This window comes from Mobula birostris, chromosome 21, assembly GCF_030028105.1.
Source record: "Mobula birostris isolate sMobBir1 chromosome 21, sMobBir1.hap1, whole genome shotgun sequence".
In the NCBI taxonomy this organism is placed as follows: domain Eukaryota; kingdom Metazoa; phylum Chordata; class Chondrichthyes; order Myliobatiformes; family Myliobatidae; genus Mobula; species Mobula birostris.
In genome coordinates this window covers 12,758,240-12,780,194 of record NC_092390.1, presented here as the reverse complement: position 1 = coordinate 12,780,194, position 21,955 = coordinate 12,758,240, and the positions used below count along the sequence as shown (strand labels likewise).

The 21,955-nt window shown below is 44.7% G+C and overlaps 1 protein-coding gene across 5 annotated transcripts in view; it reads right to left on the bottom strand.

Moving 5' to 3' along the window:
• Positions 1–3,863: 3,863 nt before the first annotated feature.
• LOC140185594 (lactosylceramide alpha-2,3-sialyltransferase-like) overlaps positions 3,864–21,955 on the bottom strand; it is a 40,841-nt gene continuing 22,749 nt past the window's right edge. For all 5 annotated transcript variants that reach the window (XM_072238978.1, XM_072238982.1, XM_072238980.1 and 2 more), the window contains exon 7: positions 3,864–5,369. In XM_072238978.1, coding sequence (XP_072095079.1) covers positions 5,127–5,369 — 243 coding nt within the window. In that variant the 3' untranslated portion in view covers positions 3,864–5,126. The remainder of the gene's footprint in view (positions 5,370–21,955) is intronic.

Sequence of the window (21,955 nt, the reverse complement as noted above, 5' to 3'; positions counted from 1 at the left end):
AAGGGGTAGGTAGTGGAAGGGGGGAGGTAGTGGAAGGGGAAAGTCACACAAAATGTAGATGCTGAAATCAGCATCAAAAAGACTGCTGGAAGTACTCAGAGGATCAAGCAGTATCTGTGGAGACAAAGGCTTTTTTATTTCAAAATTAAGCTTTATTCACAAAAATGATATACAATAGATATAAAAACAGTGTATGACTCTTAGACGAGATTCTGTAGATGCTGGAATTCCAGGGCAATGGGCCAGATTGAAAAAGTTAGGATGTTGGGGCCCGGGGCAATGGACTGTCTGCCACAGCGTGCTGCTCTGTGTAGTTTACCTGGCTCTACACTGAACTGTGGACTTCAGTTCAGAGTGCCATTTGCTTGCATTTATTGTCTGCATCATTTGTTTTTTCTCTCAGCATATGGTGTTGTCGGTCCTTTATGGGTTCTATCTGGTTTCTTTGTTTTGTGGCTCAGATTAGGAGACATGTCTCTAGGTTATATAATGTATATGTACTTTAATAATAAATGTATTTTGAACACACACAAAATGCTGGAGGAATTCAGTGACTCGGGTAGCATCTATGGAGAGGAATAAATAGTTCCAGCTAAAATTAGAAAATGCTGGATGTGCTTGGCAGGTCGGGCAGCATCTGTGGGAAGAGAAACAGCATCAATGTTCCAGGCTGAAAACCCCTTGTCAGAGCTGGGACAGAGACAAAAGTAGCTTGTTGAGCTGCAGGGAAGTTGATGTTCAGAATCTGGTTTATTATCACCGGCATGTGTCCGGCTTTGGATCCCATCACTGACTGATCGCAGATGATCAGTGCTTGCTGGGGCTGCTATGACCTGATTCCAGGATATCCATGCAGCACACAATAGAGATTTCATGTGATTGACTGGCCTTCCAAGTTGTCATTAGAACCTAGTCCTGATGAAGGGTCTCAACCTGAATTATTGACTATCCATTTTCCTTCATAGATGGCCATGGGAATGGAAGGGCTAATGTATGAGGAGGGTTTATACTTGCTGGCGTTTAGAAGAGTGAGGGGGATCTCATTGAAAACGTCTACCTCGGCCTTTCAATATTAGATATGTTACCTATAGTGAAGGAGTTTAGGATCAGAGGGTGCAGCCTCAGAGTCCCTCTAGAACAGAGATGAGCAGGGATTTCTTTAGCCAGAGTATGGTGGATCTGTGGAATTCATTGCTGCAGATGGCTGTGGAGGCCAAGCCATTGGGTATATTTAAAGTGTTGGTTGATAGATTCTTGATTAGTAAGGGCATTAAAGTTTATGGGGAGAAAGCAGGTGAATGGAATTGAGAAGGATAATAAATCAGCCATGACGGAATGCAGGAGCAGACTCGATGGGCTGAATAGCCTAATCTGCTGCTATGTCTCACCACTTTTTGCTGCGTGACCTGCTGAGTTCCTCTGGCCTCTTTGTGTGCAAAGATGGTGTCTTCATAACAAGTTTAATTGGGCAAGGTAACTCAATTGTAGCACATAGGTGGGTCATCAGCTGGAATTTGTCTGCAAGAGATTTGTCTTTTATAATGTAAGAAAATTGCCCCTCTGAATCTTCAGGTTGTGTAATGTTAGAGCAGCTTCATAAACTTGCAACAGCCTTGACCTGCTCCATCCATCTGTCCAGTTTAATGCTGTCCAAAAGCATCAAATGTTAAAACAGTAAGTTGAAAGGGAAGTGATATGATGGCTAGATTAATCCACGGCTTGCTATGAAAGCACTAATGCCCCTGAATGGAAACTCCTTCAAAAATAGTGGATACAGCACAGTCTATCACAGGTAAAACAAACCCCACCATTGAGCACCTTTACACGGAGCGCTGTCACAGGATAGCACCATCCATCAAGTACGGTCTGCCATCCTGGCCATGCTCTCTTCTCACTGCTATAATGAGGAAGAACCCCAATCAGGTTTCAGGAATTATTATTATCCCTCAGCCATCAGACTCTTCACTTGCCCCAACACTGCACTGTTCCCACAACCTGTGGACTCAGTTTCAAAGACTCTTCACAAACAAGAGAAAATCTGCAGATGCTGGAAATCCGAGCAACACACACAAAATGCTGGAGGAACTCAGCAGGCCAGGCAGCATCTATGGAAAAGAGTACAGTAGACGTTTCGGGCCATGACCCTTCATCGAGACTGGGAAAAAAGACAATATTATGTTTTGATATTTATTGCTTATTTATGATGAGTATGTTTGTTTCTTTATACTTTATAAGATGATGAGAGGCATTGATCGTGTGGATAGAGGCTTTTTCCTGGGGCTGAAATGGCTGGCACGAGAGGGCACAGTTTTAAGGTGCTGGGGAGTAGGTACAGAGGAGATGTCAGGGGTAAGTTTTTTTACGCAGAGAGTGGTGAGTGCGTGGAATAGGCTGCCAGCAACAGTGGTGGAGGCAGAGTCTCTTTTAACAGACTCCTGGACAGGTACGTGGAGCTCAGAAAAATAAGAGGGCTATGGGTAACCCTAGGTAATTTCTAAGGTAAGGACATGTTCGGCACAGCTTTGTGGGCTGAAGGGTCAGTACTGTGCTGTAGGTTGTCTATGTTTCTATACTTACTGTGAATACAAGGAAATGAATCTCAGGGCTGTGTATGGTGACATATGTGCTTTGATAATAAATTTACTTCTTACTTTTCAGCTTTGAAAGATCAGTAGAAAATTGCATGCTGCCAACCAGATTATCGTTCTGCAGTAATGGTCAGCCTTCCATACAAAACTATCCAAAAACAGTGAGTTCTCAAATAAAAAAAAAATCACTAAACCTGACAGAGGTGACTAAATATTAGCTAATAAATTTGTAAAGTTAGGCTAGAGAAGGAAAAGATGCAGCATTTCAGAGCCAGCTTTCTGAGTCTAATCAAGTGTGACGTACACAAGAGATTCTGCAAATGCTAGAAAGCCAGAGTCCCTCACACACAAAACGCTGGAGGAATTCAGCAGGTCAGACAACATCTATGGAGAGGAATGAACAGTCAATATTTGGGCCAAGCCCATTAGAAATGAAAAGACCCTTCTACTGGTGACTTCCACTGTAAATGCTATGACTGTGTGCATCTTGGTAAACCATAGCTCTATGCACGAGTGAAACTGGCTGGTAGGATATCTAAATGAAAACGTGCCTCAGTAATTCAATGCTGTGCTCTCCACACCTTTCCTCAGTTTTGCTGTTGCTCCTTTACAAAGGGGTGACGTGATAGCATAGCAGATAGGATAACACTGCTACTTGTCCATGACCCAGGGTTAATTCTGCTGCTGTCCGTAAGGAATTTGTCCCTACTCCCCATCACTACGTGGGTTTCTGCCTGGTGCTCAGCCACATTCCAAAGCCAACAAACAGTGCAAAGCAAACAATAAGCTGGCGCCAGCAGCATAGCAAGACTTGGAATCCAGCACCCCTGTGGACTGGTTATTGACTTAAATAAAGACAATCTAGATCTGTTGGAATGAGATTTGACAAGAAGGCAAGTGTGTTAAAATAGAATATCCTTGACATCGAGGCAGCACTTGAATCAGTGCGGAAATATTGAGTAGGTAAATAACCCACTCCTAGTTGAATGGATGTATCCAGTTATGCCATTCTGGAGCCCTTTGCTTTAAGGAATGTTTAAGACCTGGCTTTTATCAAAACTGGTAGTTAATAGAGTTGACAGGCTAATTGCAACAAGTTGGCTGAAGTTTTATTGTCATTCAACCACACACAAGAATGCAGCCAAACCAAACTGCATTCTTTCGGAGCCAACATGCAAAGTAGAACTAACAGTGACTCACAGCACAAGGCACGTGCGGGACATATAAGACAGTAATAAAACATAAAAATAATAATATAGCCCAAGTTCTTGAGTGTCATGTAAAATGTAATATTTAATTTAGAAAAGAATTTACAAGTCCTTTCAATCCAGCATATTTTCAGTCATTGTGACTAAGCAACTGATAATAACCTGGGCTGCCCCAAGCTGTATATTCCCATTAATGGCCCTCAATGAAAAAGCCATCTGATAAACTCAACTCTTAATCCTCCTAAAGTTGCATATTGACCCTATGCTTATCTGTGCACAAGGTCACATTCCTTGGATGAGCTAGCAGAATACATTTCTTCACCCCTGCAGCCATGAATTTTAAATTAACTACATATTTCTTCTGCACAATCCAAACCATACATATTAAAGTCATAACACATGGTCTCTTACAAAGGTCAGTTCTAATTAAAGTTGCTGCTTCATTTCCGAATTGTTGTTTGATCATACTCCCTTTACTTTCAGTGTTGTTGGCCCTAATGTACTGTATAAAAGCAATCTCACTGTTGATCAATTCAAGTTATGTAGCTGTTTTCTCCTTAAATCTGAGTTATAATCTGAAAATAAGTGCAAAAATGATACATCCAACTCCACTATGGATGATCCCAAGCCCAGCTGTAAAAGGAGAAGAGTTGGGTGTTAGGGGGAGCAACCCTATTTCGTAAAACCCAGAGCTACAGAAACACTAACAGAAGATCTGAGGACCTCATCCTTGAGAAAGGAAGGATTGTCACCTAGAAGACACAAAATGGGTTACACCTGGGGACAATTCGAAAGATTGGCCTAGGACAGAGGGATCTAGTGAGCTGTTTTCGGCAGCCTATGCCCCAGTAGGGGTGACGGGCTTAAGAAGAAGAACTCGCCTATTGCGATTTCTCTTCAGTTAATGCTTTGATACAATTCTGAGATGTTGATTTTGTGATGTTAAATACATTTTCAATTCTTTCCCCAACAAGCAAATATAAAACTACAGATGCTGGAACTCTGAAATAAAAACAGTGAATAGTGGGGGTGCTCAGCAAATCAGAAAATATCTGCAGAGAGAAAAAAAACAACTATCGCTTCAGATCAATGAACTGGAGTTAAGATACTGACTTGAGTTTATAATCAGGGTAAATAGAGAGGAGAGGGGTTCAAGGTCAATCTTGCTCTCTCCTACACTCACTTCTCTTTATCTACTGCACTCTCTCTCTCTCTCTATCTTCTGCACTGTCCTCTCACTACCCCACACTCTCCCCCTCTGTCCTCCGTGACTTCCTCCCTCATTCTCCAGAAGCTGTCTGACCTGTTTCCAGAATTTGAAGAGGCCTTCCTACCAGCTGATCCCACCTGTGAGATCATTGACAACATTTCCTTTCACTAAAGAGGCCAGGAAGAGCTTCTCCCTGTTCACGTTGTGCACAGCCTGGGAATTCATTGCATCCATCCCGATGGCTTCGTAGTAGTGCAAGGGAAGATTGGGGTGGTGCATATCGTAGCCAAATCCAGCGAGGTTAACCTCATCACATAGAAGCAAAGCAGTAATGACAGATGTCATTCCCAGTGTTGGAATCGCCTGAGCAAAAAAGAGGAAGTCAAGAAAATTACACAGCGATGAAATAATATTAATAAACACAGAATCTGCAGATTCTCCAGGATCAGCCATGTAATATCACGTGCCAAGCTGAGAAAATCTGCAGATGCTGGAAATTCAGGCAACGCACACAAAATGCTGGAGGATCTCAGCACGTCAGGCGCCATCTATGGCGGAGAAACAAGCAGTGGATGTTTTGGGCCTAGACCCTTCAGCAGGGCTGGAAAGGGAGGGAGTGGAAGCCAGGATAAGAACGTGGAGGAGGGCTGAGAGCACAAGCTGGCAGGTGAGGGGAAACGTTTGTGGGTGGGAAGGTGGGATGGGAAGCTGGAAGCTAACAGAAGAGATAAAGGGCTGAAGGAGGAGGAGGAATCTGATAAAGAGAGGATAGTGGGCAGATGAGGGGAAGTGAAGGGGTGAGAAGGAAAGCAGAATGGGGAATAAGTCAAGGAGGAAGGGGGAGAAATTACCAGAAGTTTTAGAAATCAGTATTCCTGCTGTCAGGTTGGAGGCTATACGGATGGAATACAAGGTGTTGCTCCTCCAACCTGACTGTGACCTCACTGTGGCAGTGGAGGAGGCCGTGGACCCACATGTCAGAGTTGAAGTGAGTGTCCGGCGAGAAATCCTGCCTTTTGTGGCGGCTGAGCAAAGTGTGCTCCCCTCCCCATCTACATCGGGTATATGACAATGCATATCAATTAGACGAAGGGTTATCATTCAATACAGCTCTTTTGTAACTTGAGGAAATGTCGTCTACATTGACTGGAAAGGTTGGCTGGACTAATTAAAAGGCAGGGCAGTGGAACTAATTGAATAATTCAACTGATAAAGAGGTCAACACAGGTCAGTGACTGCATAGAACATAGAACAGTGCAGCACAGTACAAGCACCTCGGCCCACAATATTGTGCTGAGCTTTTTAATGTATTACAAGATCAATCTAACCCTTCATTTTTCTGTCACCCATGTGCCTATCTAGAGTCTCTTAAATGCCTCTAATGCATATGCCTCTTCCACCACCCCTGGCAGGGTGTTCCAAGCATCTACTACTCTCTTGGAAAAAAAAACTGACCACTGACATCTCATCCCCATTATCCTTTTCTCCAAACACCTCAAAGTTATGCCCTTTGTATGAGGCATTTTCAGCCCTGGGGGATAAAGTCTCTGGCTGTCCACTTGTACACCACTGTCTAGTCACCTCTCATCCTCCTTTGCTCCAGAGGGAAAAGCGCCAGCTTGCTCAACCTCTCCTCATAAGACATGCCCTCTAGTTCAGGCAGCATCCTGATAAATCTGGTGGAGCATTCTCGATGGGCCAAGTGGCCAATTTCTGCTCCAAATCTTCTCTGCACCCCTCTCTAAAGGCTCTACATGCTTTTCGTAATGAGGCAACCAGAACTGAGCGTTTACATTTATATGTGGGTATATGTGTATACTGTACAGGCAAGTACTCCAAGTAGCAACCCCTCTCTGCAGTGGCTAAATAAATGGGCTGCTCATCCTGAGGCTTAACTCTGCCATGGACGATCCCAAGCCTGGCTGCAAAAGGACAAGGACAAGGGCAAGGTATGGCATGGGGATAGCAACCCCATCACTTAACCCAGAGTTACAGAAACGCCAGCTGACGCTCCAAAGACCTCATCCCTGAGGGAGGAAGGACCTTCACCTGGAAGACATATGAAGTCATGTGGTGAAGGCAGAAGCCACAGGGCTGATCAACCTGCAACCCAGGACAGAGGACTCTGAGCTGTTGTCAGCAGACAATGCCCCAATACAGGTGATGGGCTTTAAGGAGAAGATGATCTTCAGGTTTGCGCTAACAACATTGCCTAACTCCATGATGTGGTACAGCACGATAATGCTGGTGAAACACAGTGACACATTGCAGGTTGCTTACAAAACTTGTAATTATGCTTCTGAATTACTCTCACTGCGTGTCAGGATGTTGGAGCAGGGATCCAATCACAGACCCAGTACTGTGCACACAGGGATATTAATTAAGTAACAAATCCCAAGGTGCAAACAGAGTTGGAATCAAAGTTCAGGCAGAGATCAAAATATCCAGAGAAATCCAAAAACCAGAATCAGGAAACAGGCTGAGTCAATATTCAGACGGACAGAGTACAGATACAAATGCTGGAAAGGCTCAGGAAAATTCACCGGCACAATCTGGCCACAAATAGGTGAAAACACAGGGCTGAAATACACTGAGCAGTAAACAGAGAGGCAGATGATAGGTGGAGCACAATGAGACACAGGTGGCAGCAATACAGGTAATAATGAGAAACAGGTGAGACGGAGTACTCAGTAATACAGGGACCGGAGTAGAGCAGGAGCAGGGACAGGGACAGGAGCACGTGGCAATACAAATCCACAGACTAACAGCCAGGGGGAAACACACACAAAAAGACAGAGTTCAACTGGAGGTACTGACACTGTGATCTGCAATCTGTAATTTTTCTTTAAGAATGTACTTTTGAACCATCTTAATGAACTAACGATTTCACAATCTTGAATAACTCGGCAGAATTAACTCTCAAGAATGCAGGTACAGTATCTTTAAATAGTCAAAGGAACATTGCCATGGCCAAAAAAGAGGGAGGAGGGGAGGACTGAAATGAAAGGGTATCAAACTTCCTCTAGCCCGCATCTTGTTAGCAGATGCACAGTCGCTGGAGAACAAGATTGAGGACCTAAGGGCAAGACTGCTGTATCGGAGGGAAATGAGGAATTGCTGCGCTCTGTATTTCACGGAGACATGGCTCACTCTAGACATGACAGATATGTCAGCAAAATCCAAGGGCCTGTCAACACAGGATGGACTGAACTGCAAATTCGGAGAAGGCTAAAGATGGGGAGAATCTATGTTTCATGACAAACTCCTTGTGGTACTCAGACACTGCGGTATTGATGCACTCTTGTTCCCCAATTAAGTGCTGACCATTTTACTTACCAAGCGAATTCCCCTCTGTAATCCTGACTGCAGCTTACGTACCACCAAAGCCCATGTTAAACAGGCACTCAAGGTACTGAGTGCCACTATCAGTAAACAAGAAACAGCCTACTCTAACACTTTTCGAATCATTGTCGGGTTCTTCAGTGAGGGCCATTTGAAGAAATACCTGCCCAGTTATCTTCAACATATAACTTGCAGCACCAGGGGTCCCAACACACTTGACCACAGCTATACTATAATTAGGAATGGCACCTTAATTCCATGCCTAGACTACACTTTGGAAAATCTGATCACCTGATTGTCTTCCTCCTACCTGCATACAGACAGGGGCTAAAAGACAAGGCTCCAGAAGTGCAGACATTAAATAGGTGGTCACAGAAGGCAGAGGAGCAACTATGGGGTTGCTTTGAGTTGTTGGTCTGGGCCGTGTTCAAAGACTCAGAGGATCTGAACAATTTGACGGCGTCATGAACTTTATAGAAACAGTCGGACACAAGTGTACCTCCACAAAATCGTTCAGAGTTTTCCCCAACCAGAAGTCTCCCATCAACCATGAGATCCCGCAGGCTGCTGAGGGCTAGATCAATGGCATTCAGGCCTACCAACCATGTGAAAATACAGGAGATTCAGGTACAGTCTCCGGAAAGTCATCACACATGTGGTGCCAACTGCAGACCAGACTTGAATCACTGAAGGAGGCTCAACAGCTGTGGCAGGGCTTAAATGCCATCACCGTCTACAAAGTGACACCAAGCCACAAAGGTGAAAAACGAGGTTTCACTCCCAGATCAGCTCAATGCCTTCTCTGCTCACTTTCACCATTAACACACGGATGCACCTTCATGAACTCCCACAGCCTCTGATGACCCTGTGATTTCCGTCTCCGAGACCAGCGTGCGAGCTCCTTCAAGATGGTGAACCCACGGAAAGCGTCCAGTCCAGACGGGGTATCTGGCCGAGTATAAAAGACCCATGATGATCAAGAGGCTGGAATGTTCACCTCTCTCTGCAACCTCTCACTTTGGCAGTCTGAGGGGACCCATCTGCTCCAAGCAGGCTTCAATTATGCCGGTGCTTAAGAAGGACGTGGAAACCTGCCTTAGTAACTATCAGCCAATGATATTTACATCTACTGTGATGAAGTGCTTTAAGAGATTGCTGATGAAACATATCAATTCCTGCCCGAGAAGTGACTTGGATCTGCTCCTGTTTGCCTACCATCACAACAGATCAACAGATGCTACTTAATCAGCCATGGAACATCTGGACAGTGACGATGCATAGGTCAGGATGCTCTTCATTGTCTACAATTCAGTATTCAATGCTATCAGCCCCTCAAAGCTAATCAATAGGTTTCAAGACCTAGACCACAATACCGCCTTGTGCAACTGGATCTTCAGTTTCCTCTGTTGCCGACCCCAGTCAGTTTGGATTGGCAATATCTTCTCCACAATCAACCACAAGTGCACCACAAGGCTGACTGACTAATCTCCGTTCTACTCACTTCCCCGATGACACCACTGTTGTTGGCCAAATCGAAGGAGGTGATGAGCCAGCATGTCGGCTGAGGGGTGCCAGAACAACAACCTCTCACTCAAAGTCAGCAAGACCAGGGAGCTGATTGTTGACTTCAAGAGGAGGAACCCAGAGTTCCTTGAGCCAGTCCTCATTGGGGGAAATCAGAGGTGGAGAGGTTCAGCAACTTTAAATTCCTCAGTGTTATCACTTCAGTGGATCAGTCCTGTGTCCAGCAGGTAAGCGCCATTACCATAAAACCATAAGACAAAGGAGCAGAACTAGGCCATTCAGCCCATCGAGTCTGCTCCACCATTCCATCATGGTTGATTTCTTATTCCTCTCACCCCCATTTTCCTGCCTTCTCCCTGCGACCTTTGACACCCTGAGTACTCAAGAACCCATCAACATCTGCCTTAAATATACCCAATGACTTGGCCTGTACAGCTGCCTGTGGCAAAGAATTCCGCAGATTTGCCACCTTCTGCTTAAAGAACTGTTCCCTCACCTTTGTTTTAAATGGATGTCCCTCAATTCCAAGGCTGTGTACTCTGGTCCTAGATGTTTTGTAACTCCAGAGACTAATTGAAAGGAAAAGCACAGAGCTGGGATGAACTTGCCTAATTAGCTTTCCTTATGTCATGGTGGTGTAATCTCGTATGCCATTCCCAATCAGCACTTCCTACATATAACCCATAATGAATTGTATAAACAGAAAAGAATGCTTAATCAAATAATATATTTACAATATCACACAAATATTACTGAAATACTAAACACATGACACTTCTTGCTTAGTTACAGACTCCAGCTCAATACAGAATACATCTCAACTCAAATTTGTAACATATTGCTTTCTAGTCACATTTAGGCCTAAAGATTTAATCACTGTGGAGGATTTCTTACTCTTGTGGGAGAATGTTGCATCTGACAAGGGGGTCACTTTGCTTGGTAGGTGAAGCTTGCGGCTGAAACAAACTCAGGTTCAGGGCCTCCCCTGTGGTGGTTGTGGGAGTTAACTCAGGCACTGCAAAAATGGTTCTTACAGCTCTGGACATTTTTCTTCTTTAAGAATTGATCTGCTCTTCTCAACTAATCAATGTGGCGTCTCCAGATGCTATCTGACACAATCTGAACTGTGTAGGACAGTGTTTCACTTCCCAAGTATCACTTAATCTTCCCAATGTGACGAAAGAGGGTTACAAAAGTACACCTAGACTAAGATGTTAACTGTCTTGTGCTAGCACCAGTGGGATCAACAGTTGATCTGCCACCTGTCTTCAGGAGAGAGAGATAAGTAAGACAATGGAGCAGCATTTGGAAATGTTAATGAAGAGACGAGAGAGTTTAACGGAAGGAGACACCGGTCTGAGTATTGTCAAGACCGGCTCCTTTTGAACCCTGAACTGTTTGAAGTGTGATGGACAGGCGATACCCCAGCAGGGGGATAAAAAGGGGCAGGTTCGCTAAGACAACACACACGACACCACGAGGTAACGAGACCCTGGAAGCGGTGTGCCCCCACAAGTCGGTGGGAGTTTTTGGAGGATTGATTGCGGGACTGGCCATAGACGCACAGGGTGGAAAGATACGGTCGGCGGGAACCTGGTGTGTGTGTCCACCCTTGCCTGGGTGCCGGATTCACCGCAGAGGAACGATCGTATCTGAAAACGGAGGGGTCACAGTCGGTGACCTCAGAAGACATTACAAAGGGCTCGCCCGAAAGCTAACTGCGAGGAATATCAAAGGTCTGTTGAATCCGATTTGAATATCAGCATTCGCTCTCTCTCTCTCCCCAACGGCACGACGGCGATTACTGCGAACTGAACTAAACTGAACTCTGTCACTTGTGATTGAACATTTTACCCCTGAGACTGCGATAGAGCTGATTGACCCTATTATCCTAGTTCTGTGTACATGTGTGTTTATTCATTGCTAACCTGTTGCATTTATATCCTTACTATTAGAATACTGTGTTGCTTATTTCTTTAATAAAACTTTCTTAGTTCTAGTAATCCAGACTCCAACTGAGTGGTCCATTTCTGCTGGTTTGGCAACCCAGTTATGGGGTACGTAACCTAAGTGGGGTTCTCGTCCATGATTTTGAACGCTAAATTTGGGACAGGGTAAATTGATTGGGTTAAAATTCCCGAAAGAAAGAAAAGGCAAACAGCAGAAATGGAGATTGGGGAATTTCTAAAGGCGCCGACCTTGGAGGCATTAGAGGATGCCAGGAAAGCGGAATTGGCAGCTGTGGCCAAATGGTTGAATCTTGTTAAGGGGAAGTCGACAATGAGGAGAGAGGAGATACACAGAGCTATCATAGAGCACTATGTATCTAAAGGTATGTTTCCCTAAGGGGAGCTGGAGGTGATATCTATTGGAAAACCTGGTGGAGACGCGGTACAGGTGCAGCTTGAAAAACTGAGACTCGAGCACGAGTTCCGGGTATGGCAGCTAGAACACGAAGAGAAACAGTTAGAACGGCAAGAGAGAGAGAAACAGTTAGAATGGCAAGAGAGAGAGAAACAGTTAGAATGGCAAGAGAGAGAGGGACAGTTAGAACAGCAAGAGAGAGAGAGGGACAAACAGTTGGAGTGAGAAGAGAAACAGAGGGAAAGGGAATTCGAGCTGGAGAGGTTAAAGATGATGGCAGAGCAGGGGCCCATGCCGAACCAAGGTGGAGGGTTCAGGGCGACCCAGGAGGTTAGGCTGGTTCCCCCATTTGATGATACCGATGTGGATTGGTACTTTCTCCATTTCGAAAAAGTTGCTACAAGTCAGGACAGGCCGAGGGATAAGTGGGCTGTTTTGCTTCAGAGTGTACTGAAAGGGAAAGCCCAACAAGCTTACTCAGCTTTGTCCGTGGAAGATGCCCAGAGGTATGAGGTGGTGAAAGAGGCCATCCTCAGGATTTATGAGTTGGTCCCGGAGGCATACCGGCAGAGGTTCCGGAATGCGAGGAAGCAGTGGGACCGCACGTATTTAGAGTTTGCCCGTGAGATGCAGACAGATTGTGAGCGTTGGTGCACCTCGAAAGGGGTAGATGGGGATTATGACAGACTGCTACAGCTGATCCTGATTGAGCAGTTTAAAGGTTGTGTCCCTGAGGGTATGAGACCCTACCTAGATGAGAAAGAGGCAGCCACGTTAGCCGCAACTGCTAAGTTAGTGGATGAGTACACATTGACGCATAAAATGAAGTTTGTCCCGAGTAAAGGCTACCAGAAGGGTAGTCAGGATGGCGGGGAGAGTCCGCCAGAAAACTCAGAAAATAAGCCGGGGACTAGTGAGAAGGATAAGATAGACCAGGAGCAGTCTGGTAGGAAGTCTCCTGGGGTCGTCTGTTATAATTGTGGGAAAGTCGGACACTTTGCGTCCAGGTGCTTTGCCCCAAAGAAGGAAAAGGGAAAAGGAAAAACGGCGATTTTGACTGGCTGTATCGAGCTGGTAAACAAACCGCTAGGGAAGAACAGGTCTGCCAAAGTTCAGGAAGGGCATGAGAGGTTTATCTCGGCCGGATTGGTGTCGGTGAAGGAAAGGTTAAACCCAGTTCCAGTGTGGATCTGGAGAGACACGGGAGCGTGTCAGTCACTGATATTAAAGGGTGTGTTAGACTTTAGTTCAGAGACCCAGACTGGGAAAGTCAGGGTCATAAAAGGCATTGGAAAAGGGACTGAGGCAGTCCCTTTGCACCAGATACACCTACAAAGCAACTTGGTCTCTGGACTAGTCACGATCAGGGTGAGGTCCGAATTACTGATGAAAGGCGTGGAAGTCTTGCTCGGTAATGACCTCGCCGGGGGAATTGTGTTCTCGGCAGGGAGATTGACAGGTCAGCCTGCCAGCAGAGGCCCCGCCCATGGACTCACAGGTTCATCCTGTTTGCGCAGTGACTCGCTGTATGTCCAGAGAGACTGCTGAGATGTTTCTACCAGCCTTGTAGGAGGAGGGGGTAGAAAGTGAAAAGAAGCAGCGTAATGAAACAGGAGGAAGTGGGGAAATTAAGGTAGATTTATCATTAGAAAAGAAGGACTTTATACAGGCACAGGAGCGAGACGAGGAAACAGCTCTCTGTGAAACAGAATTAGGAAGGGGGCCGGTGAATTATGGTGTGAAGGGGGAGGTGCTAAGGAAGGAAGGGAGACCAAGTACCGCAGATGAGGAATGGGGGGTGGTGCAAAAGAGTTATGGGGATGAGATTTTTAACCTGGCCCACAAGGTACCCCTCGGTGAACAGTTTGAAGTGCTGAAGGAAACAGTCAGCAGAGCCATGAGAGAGTTTTTCTGGCTGCACAGGAGGAAGGATGTTATTGATTATTGCAGACGCGAACTGAGACAGTCACAGGCTTTTAATATGCTAACAAACCTAGTCGGTGTTAGCGCGGAAATCAATGAAGCTAGGGTGCCACCTGATAAGGGGAAAACCCATTTTGAAAAGATGAGTATGGTACCGACCAGATGGGAGAAGGCTATTGTTTTGGCCAGCTCTGCTGATAAGGTCTCTCCCTTAATCCCCGAACAAAGCGACCCTTTAGGAGAGCTAATTAAATGGGTCGCGCACGTGTGTTTGATTGTCCCGAGGCGATGCAAAGAACTGGGACGTTGGGTGGTGTTTGTTACGCTAGGTCAGCCTAGTGAGCAACATTCCTATAAAATGAGTAATTCAGTGACGAAAGGGCTAAAGAACACAGAAGTGTATATTGGCGATGTAATACGGCTGTCTGAAGCCAGCTTGATAGTGAACCTTGAAAAAAATGAGTTTGGCCACACGAGGTCACTTATCTGGGAATTGTGGTAACACAGGGGCAGCTGGCAGCGATGCAAGCTAAGGTGCGGGCTATCTCTGACATCCCAACCCCGACAGACAAGAGGGCCCTCAGAAGGCTCTTGGAGATGGTGGGGTACCGTAGGAAGTTTTGCAATAACTTTGCAGGTACTACCCCTCCCCCTCCTACTAAGCCCTTGTGAAAGAAAACTAAATTGGTATGGGACGACCCTTGTTATCTGTGTCTGGGGCGAAAACCACTGAGAAGTGACACTGATCACAATTCATTAGTGTTTACGGCCACTATGAAGTTTGCTAAGTTGGAGCCTGGTCTTAGAGGATTATTAAAATAACACATATAAGAGGAACAGAAAATGTGATTGCTGATGGTCTGTCAAGGTGTTGACAACTTAAAATTCTCTGTATTAGCCAAATAGCTGATGAAGATGTATATTTGTGTGTATCTAATAATGTATTCATGCTTATAATTTTTACCCTGGTAAAAATCCTTAAAGGGGAGGGGTGTGACGAAAGAGGGTTACAAAAGTACACATAGACTAAGATGTTAACTGTCCTGTGCTGGCACCAGTGGGATCAACAGTTGATCTGCCACCTGTCTTCAGGAGAGAGAGGTAAGTAAGACAATGGAGCAGCATTTGGAAATGTTAATGAAGAGACGAGAGAGTTTAACGGAAGGAGACACCGGTCTGAGTATTGTCAAGACCGGCTCCTTTTGAACCCTGAACTGTTTGAAGTGTGATGGACAGGCGATACCTCAGCAGGGGGATAAAAAGGGGCACGTTCGCTGAGACACCACACACGACACCACAAGGTAATGAGACCCTGGAAGCAGTGTGCCCCCACAAGTCGGTGGGAGTTTTTGGAGGATTGATTGCGGGACTGGCCATAGACGCACAGGGTGGAAAGATACGGTCGGCAGGAACCTGGTGTGTGTGTCCACCCTTGCCTGGGTGCCGGGTTCACCGCAGAGGAACGATCGTATCTGAAAACGGAGGGGTCACAGTCGGTGACCTCAGAAGACATTACAAAGGGCTCGCCCGAAAGCTAACTGCGAGGAATATCAAAGGTCTGTTGAATCCGATTTGAATATCAGCATTCGCTCTCTCTCTCCCCAACGGCACGACGGCGATTACTGCGAACTGAACTAAACTGAACTCTGTCACTTGTGATTGAACATTTTACCCCTAGACTGCGATAGAGCTGATTGACCCTATTATCCTAGTTCTGTGTACATGTGTGTTTATTCATTGCTAACCTGTTGCATTTATATCCTTACTATTAGAGTACTGTGTTGCTTACTTCTTTAATAAAACTTTCTTAGTTCCAATAATCCAGACTCCAGCTGAGTGGTCCATTTCTGCTGGTTTGGCAACCCAGTTACGGGGTACGTAACACCAAGTATCCACTTTGGATCTCCTGGGTTGTATCTCACCAGGACTGCTTGTCCAGGAGTGAAACCGAACCTCCTGGTGTGAGAAGCCCTCAGTCTGTCTCAGCTCTTGGTCCTGCATACTCCCTCTGAGATTGGGTTTGAAGAGATCCAGGTGTGAGTGCAAGCGATGACCCAGGACAGTGTAGCCGGTGACTTGTTGCTTATGGAGTGTGCCGCAATGCAGTAGGCAAGGAGGAAATTGACGAGCTTCTGATTCAGTGTTAGTGTGTTCTGCTGACATTACTCACAGTGTGTTCTTTACACTTTGGGTGAATCTTTCCACCAAGCCATTTGTAGCCAGGTGGTACGGTGCAGATGTAATATGCCTTATTCCATTCTTTTTCAGGAATGACTGAAATATTTCGTAACAAACTGTGATCCATTGTCGCTGATCAAGTGTTTTGCAATGCTGTGTCAGGAGCACAATGTAAATATGTTGTTTGGTTAAGCATTCTTTGTCTGTTTATGCAATTCATTATATGTAAGAAGTACTGATTGTGAATGGCATCCATCACTACACCACCAATGGCATCCATCACTACACCACCATGTCATATGGGAGCACCTCACTAAAGAAAAACTATGTAGGCAAGTTCATCCGGGCTCCAATGTTTTTCCTTTGACTAGTTTCTTGAGTTACAAAACATCTAGGACCAAGGGCACTGCCTTAGAATTGAAGGACATTCATTCAGGTGAGGAAATATTTCTTTAATCAGAGGGTGAAGAATCTGTGGAATTCTTTGCCGTAGATAGTTGAGCAGGTCAAGTCTTCGGGTATATTTAAGGCAGAGGTTGATAGGTTCTTAGCCAGTCCTTGAAAAGAGGCTTCTCAACACATCAACAGTGTGCGAGGCTGTAGTGGAGGCTATTGGGAGCACTTCTGGCCACTTTGTACCTACATCCACTACAAACAAGAAATTTGTGCCCGTGAGTGGTCCAGCAAAATCCACATAAATCCCCTGCTCGGGCAATGCAGGCCATTCCCAGGGATGGAGAGGTGCTGCTCTTGACATCTTCTGGACATGTTGGCATCCCAAACAGTGCATGGCAAGCTGCTCGATCTGCTGAACTATCCCAGGCCACCAGACAAAGCTACGAGCCAACACTTTCATTTTGACTGCGCCTAGATGACTGGCACGTAGCTCATCCAACACATTAGCTCTAGCTTGGATGGTACCACAGCTCTCAATCTTCACATAAGGCAAACCCCGTCAAGAGCAAGTTCGTCCTGGTGCTAGTAAAAATGGAGGAACTGGAATTTCTGCTGCACATTCCAGCCATCATGAGTTGCCATGTAGACCTGAGACAGTGTTGAGTCTTTTCTGATTTCCCTTTGGATCATCTCTGCTGTAATAAGCAGACTTTAAATTTGCATTAGGGAGAAAATGGTCAGCGGGAGGAGAGATAGCAGCGCGCTGCACGTGTGCGGCCCTCCGGTGAAAATGATATCGTATCCGTTAAATAGAGACCGTGGACAATTCGGATTTGATGGAGACAGATGTGAAAGCACAGAGGAACATCTGGAGAAATTTCTGAAACGCAGGTTTGCTGCCGCTGTTACTGGGCGATCGAGAATCTTCGGAGGGAAGGCCTCAAAATCCCCGGCTTTGCCTGCTGCTGGCGACCGAGACTGAGGTCGAATCATTTGGATAGAGATGGCGCTCGTACTCAGTGTCGGAGGGCTGATCGGAGGATCGAAGTTTTCGGATGACTCAGAGTCGGATTGTGGTTGGGCATAGCAGGGAGAGTTTTTTTCCTTCTCCCGTCTGTGTGAGATGTGGGACTTTCGAGAGACTTTGAACTTTTTACTGTGCTCAGGGACTATTCTTCAACAAGTTATGGTATCGTTGCACTGTTGTAACTATATGTTATAATTATGTGGTTTTGTTAGATTTTTCAGTCTTGGTCTGTCCTGTGTTTTGTGATATCACACTGGAGGAAATATTGTATCATTCCTTAATGCATGCATTACTAAGTGACAATAAAAGAGGACTGTGTGTCTTCATAACCTAAAAAAAAATGTCAAGAGGAGTTTCCTCTTTTGTAGATTATTAAGGTATTTCCATTTCCAAGGGTAGATGGGACAATCCATCATCATTCCCATGAGTAGTTGTTCTCTTGAATTCGATCTTGAAATTGTGTTCTCCAAGAAACAGAGCCCACCTCCGCATTTGTGCAGAGTGCTGTTAGTGAAATGTCCTTCTGTGGATCGAAAATGGACACAGGTGGTTGATGATCAGTACTGTGGGGAAACTCTCTCCCATTGGTTGAAACGTTTGACATCCCAAACCGGACAAGGCCTCTCTGTCAACCTGTGCGTAATATTTCTCTGCAGCAGTAAGCGAACGTGATGCAAAGGCTATTGGGATTTTACTTCCATCACTCATAACATGTGACATGACTGCACCTATACCATAAGGCGAGGCGTCACAGGCAAACTTCATTGGGCGATGTGGATCATGATGTGTGAATACAGTGTCTGATGTCACCATTTCTTTTGCCCTTTGGAAAACCATCTCACCGTGTTTGTCCATTGTCATTTCTTCCCGATCTGTAGAAGTGAGTTAAAGGGGTCGAGCACAGATGCCAGGTTTGGCGGGAACTTATTATAGTAATTGACAAATACTAAAAAAGACCACAACTGTGACATGTATTTTGGCCTTAGGGCATCCACTACTGCTTGAATCTCTTCAGAACGCTGGCGTAATCTTCGTGTAATGCTTGTGCATTAATGATGTGACCGTTGTAAGTGATGTTTGGATTAAAGAATTCACATTTGTTGCATTGTGCTCTGAGTCCATAATCTTCTAATCGTTCAACAATGTCTTCAGATTTTGGGATGTTCCTCGTCATCCTCACCCGTAACAAGGGTGTCATCCAGGTACTACCTAGTACCTGGTCCATAGCTTTCTGCCTGAGTGCAGGTGCTGATGCTACTCCATAAATAAGCCTATTATAGCGATAAAGCCCTTTGTAAATGATTATGGTGAGAAACACTTTGGACTCTTCTTCCATCTCCATCTGTAGGTAGGCCTCAGCTATGGCCACTTTGCTGAAGTGCTTCCCTCCAGGAAGGTTTGCAAAATATCCTCTATCCTGAGCAGAGGGTGTTGATCAAATTTCAATTCTGGGTTGGTGGTGAGCCTAAAACCCCACAGATCCTGACGGACTTATCCTTCTTGGCTACTGGTACTCTAGGCATTGCCTATAGGCTCCACTCAATCTTGGAAAGAATTCCTTCAGCCTCCATGCGATCTACCACACTGGCAGCTTTATCAGAGATGGCATAAAGAACTGGACGGGCTTTGTTAAACTTGGGTCTGGCACTTTTACTTAACCCTTGATACATCTGAGTTTTCCAATGCCATCCATCAACACTGCTGTAGCATCATCCAGTAACTTTCTTCATTCACTTTCAGTTGACTCTATCGCAGGGGATGTGGCGTGCAAATGGTGGATGGATCGCCAATCAAGTTGTAGTTCTCTCAGCCAATCCCAACCCCTCAATGCTGGCCCTCCTGTTTTTACCACATACAGTACAAGCCCCAAGTGGCTTGTTGGTTGCTGTATTTCACTGTTATAAATGTCATTCCCACAGGAGTTGACTTTTTTCTAGTATAATTTCTTATCTGGGTATCTGCAGGCTTCATCTTTGAAATGCTGTGCAAACTCATTTTGTGCAGTGATTGGAACAGCTAAGCCAGAGTCCAGCTCCATTTTAATTAATTTGCCATTCACTTCTGGTGTAAGCCATGTTGTTCGTCTCTTGTTAGTTTTCACATTGTAAATCTCAAGGCCTCTCAGTCCTGTGTCACTCATACCATTATCAGATTTTTTTTCATCAATAGTATGCAGATTAGTGCTCTTTTTAAAATTGCAACTTGACTTTTTAAATTCTTTTCTCTTCCCTGAGCAGTCCGTTTATTTTTGTCTGCCCAACATGCTCTTTTTCACATGTCCTGGTTTGCTGAATTTTCTGCAAGTATTGCCTTTAAGTCTACATTGCTCTTGGTGCATGTAAGCCTCTGCCACAATGGTAACACAATTTGTTTGGCCATGCAGGTTTCTGCTTAGATGTTGCAATTTTGTTCATCTAACTTTCAATCCTGATTGAAACTCAATTGCATCTCTGGCTATTGTTTCCATCGATACAGACATTTCAACTGCTCTTTTAAATATGAGGTGAGCTTTGGTTACAAGTTGTTTTTGTATGCTTTCTCGTAAGAATCTTCAAGCTAAACAATCTCTCAGTGCATCATTAAGCCCATTGCTGATTTGACAATGCTCGGGCAATTTCTTCAATTCAGCCACATAAACTGAAAGGGACTTCCCTTTCTTTCGATTCTGATTATGAAACCTAAAACATCTACAACAATCTGTTTTGCTTCTAAATGTTTATGCATTACTTTCATGATATCATCAAAGCTCATTTTTGCTAGTTTGCTTGGAGCAGTCAAACCTTTAAGCAATCTGTACGCTTTTCCACCTATTGTGCTCAGCAAACCTGGCACTCCTTTCTAATTGGCTATTTCATTTGCTTTAAAATACTGCTCAATTAATTCAGTATATCTCATCTAGTTACCTGTTATGTAATTGAATTTGTCTATCTTTCTAATGTAGCCAGCTATTTCTGCTCTTTATTTGTTTCTTATTGTTATTATCACTGGGTACTCACTGTTTATGAACCTGTGAACTTCATCTATTTTCTGCCTTGTTTTGATAATCTGGAATGTGTCTCTCCCCACTGAAAAAAAAACTGCACCTTTTTTGTTATAACTCAAATGTCTCTCTCCCCTTCTGAAGAAAAAAGTTGCAGTGCTTTAAAAAGTAAATAGTAGTCTTGGGTTTGTTTTAAAACTTCTTCGTTGCCACTGTTCTGTTTTGTAACTCCAGAAACTAAGAGGGAAAATTACAGGAGCCAATGTGAACTTATATACTGTACTTAGTTTTCTTTAGTGAGCTGTCACATAGGATGTGATGGCAAGAATGATGTATGCAATTCGCATACTTATATATAACCCGGCACAGCCCTCCAATGAAAATGATATCGTATCCATTAAATAGGGGCAGTGGACAATTCTGATTTGATGGAGACAGACGTGAAAGCACAGAGGAACATCTGGAGAAATTTCTGAAACGCAGGTTCGCTGCCACTGTTACTGGGCGATCGAGAATCTTCCGAGGGAAGGCCCCAAAATCCCCAGATTTGCCTGCTGCTGGTGACCGAGATTGAGGTCGAATCGTTTGGATAGAGATGGTGCTCGGTACTCGGTGTCGGAGAGCTGATTGGAGGCTCGAAGTTTTCGGATGACTCAGATTTGGATTGTGGTCGGCGTGGCAGGGAGAGTTTTCTTCCTTCTCCCGTCTGCGTGAGATGTGGGACATTTGAGAGACTTTGAACTTTTTACTGTGCCATAGCCTGTTCTTCATCAAGTTATGGTATTGTTGCACTGTTGTAACTATATGTTATAATTATGTGGTTTTGTTAGTTTTTCTTCAGTCTTGGTCTGTCCTGTGTTTTGTGATATCTCACCGGGGGAAATATTGTATCATTTCTTAATGCATGCATCACTAAATGACAATAAAAGAGGACTGCGTGTCTTCATAATCTAATGAATTTTGTAAACAAAGAATGCTTAATGAAACAACATTACTCAAATATTACTGAATCTTAAATACACTACACCAGACTCAATCTTTGATAGGTTTCATTGAGTTCCCTCCTCATTCTTCTAAACTCTGGTGATACAGTCCCAGAGCCATCAAACACTCCTCATATGTTAACCCTTCCATTCCTGGGATAATTCCCGTGCATCTCCTTTGGATTCTTTCCAATTACAGCCCATTCAGGCACACAAAACTGCTCAGTGTGGT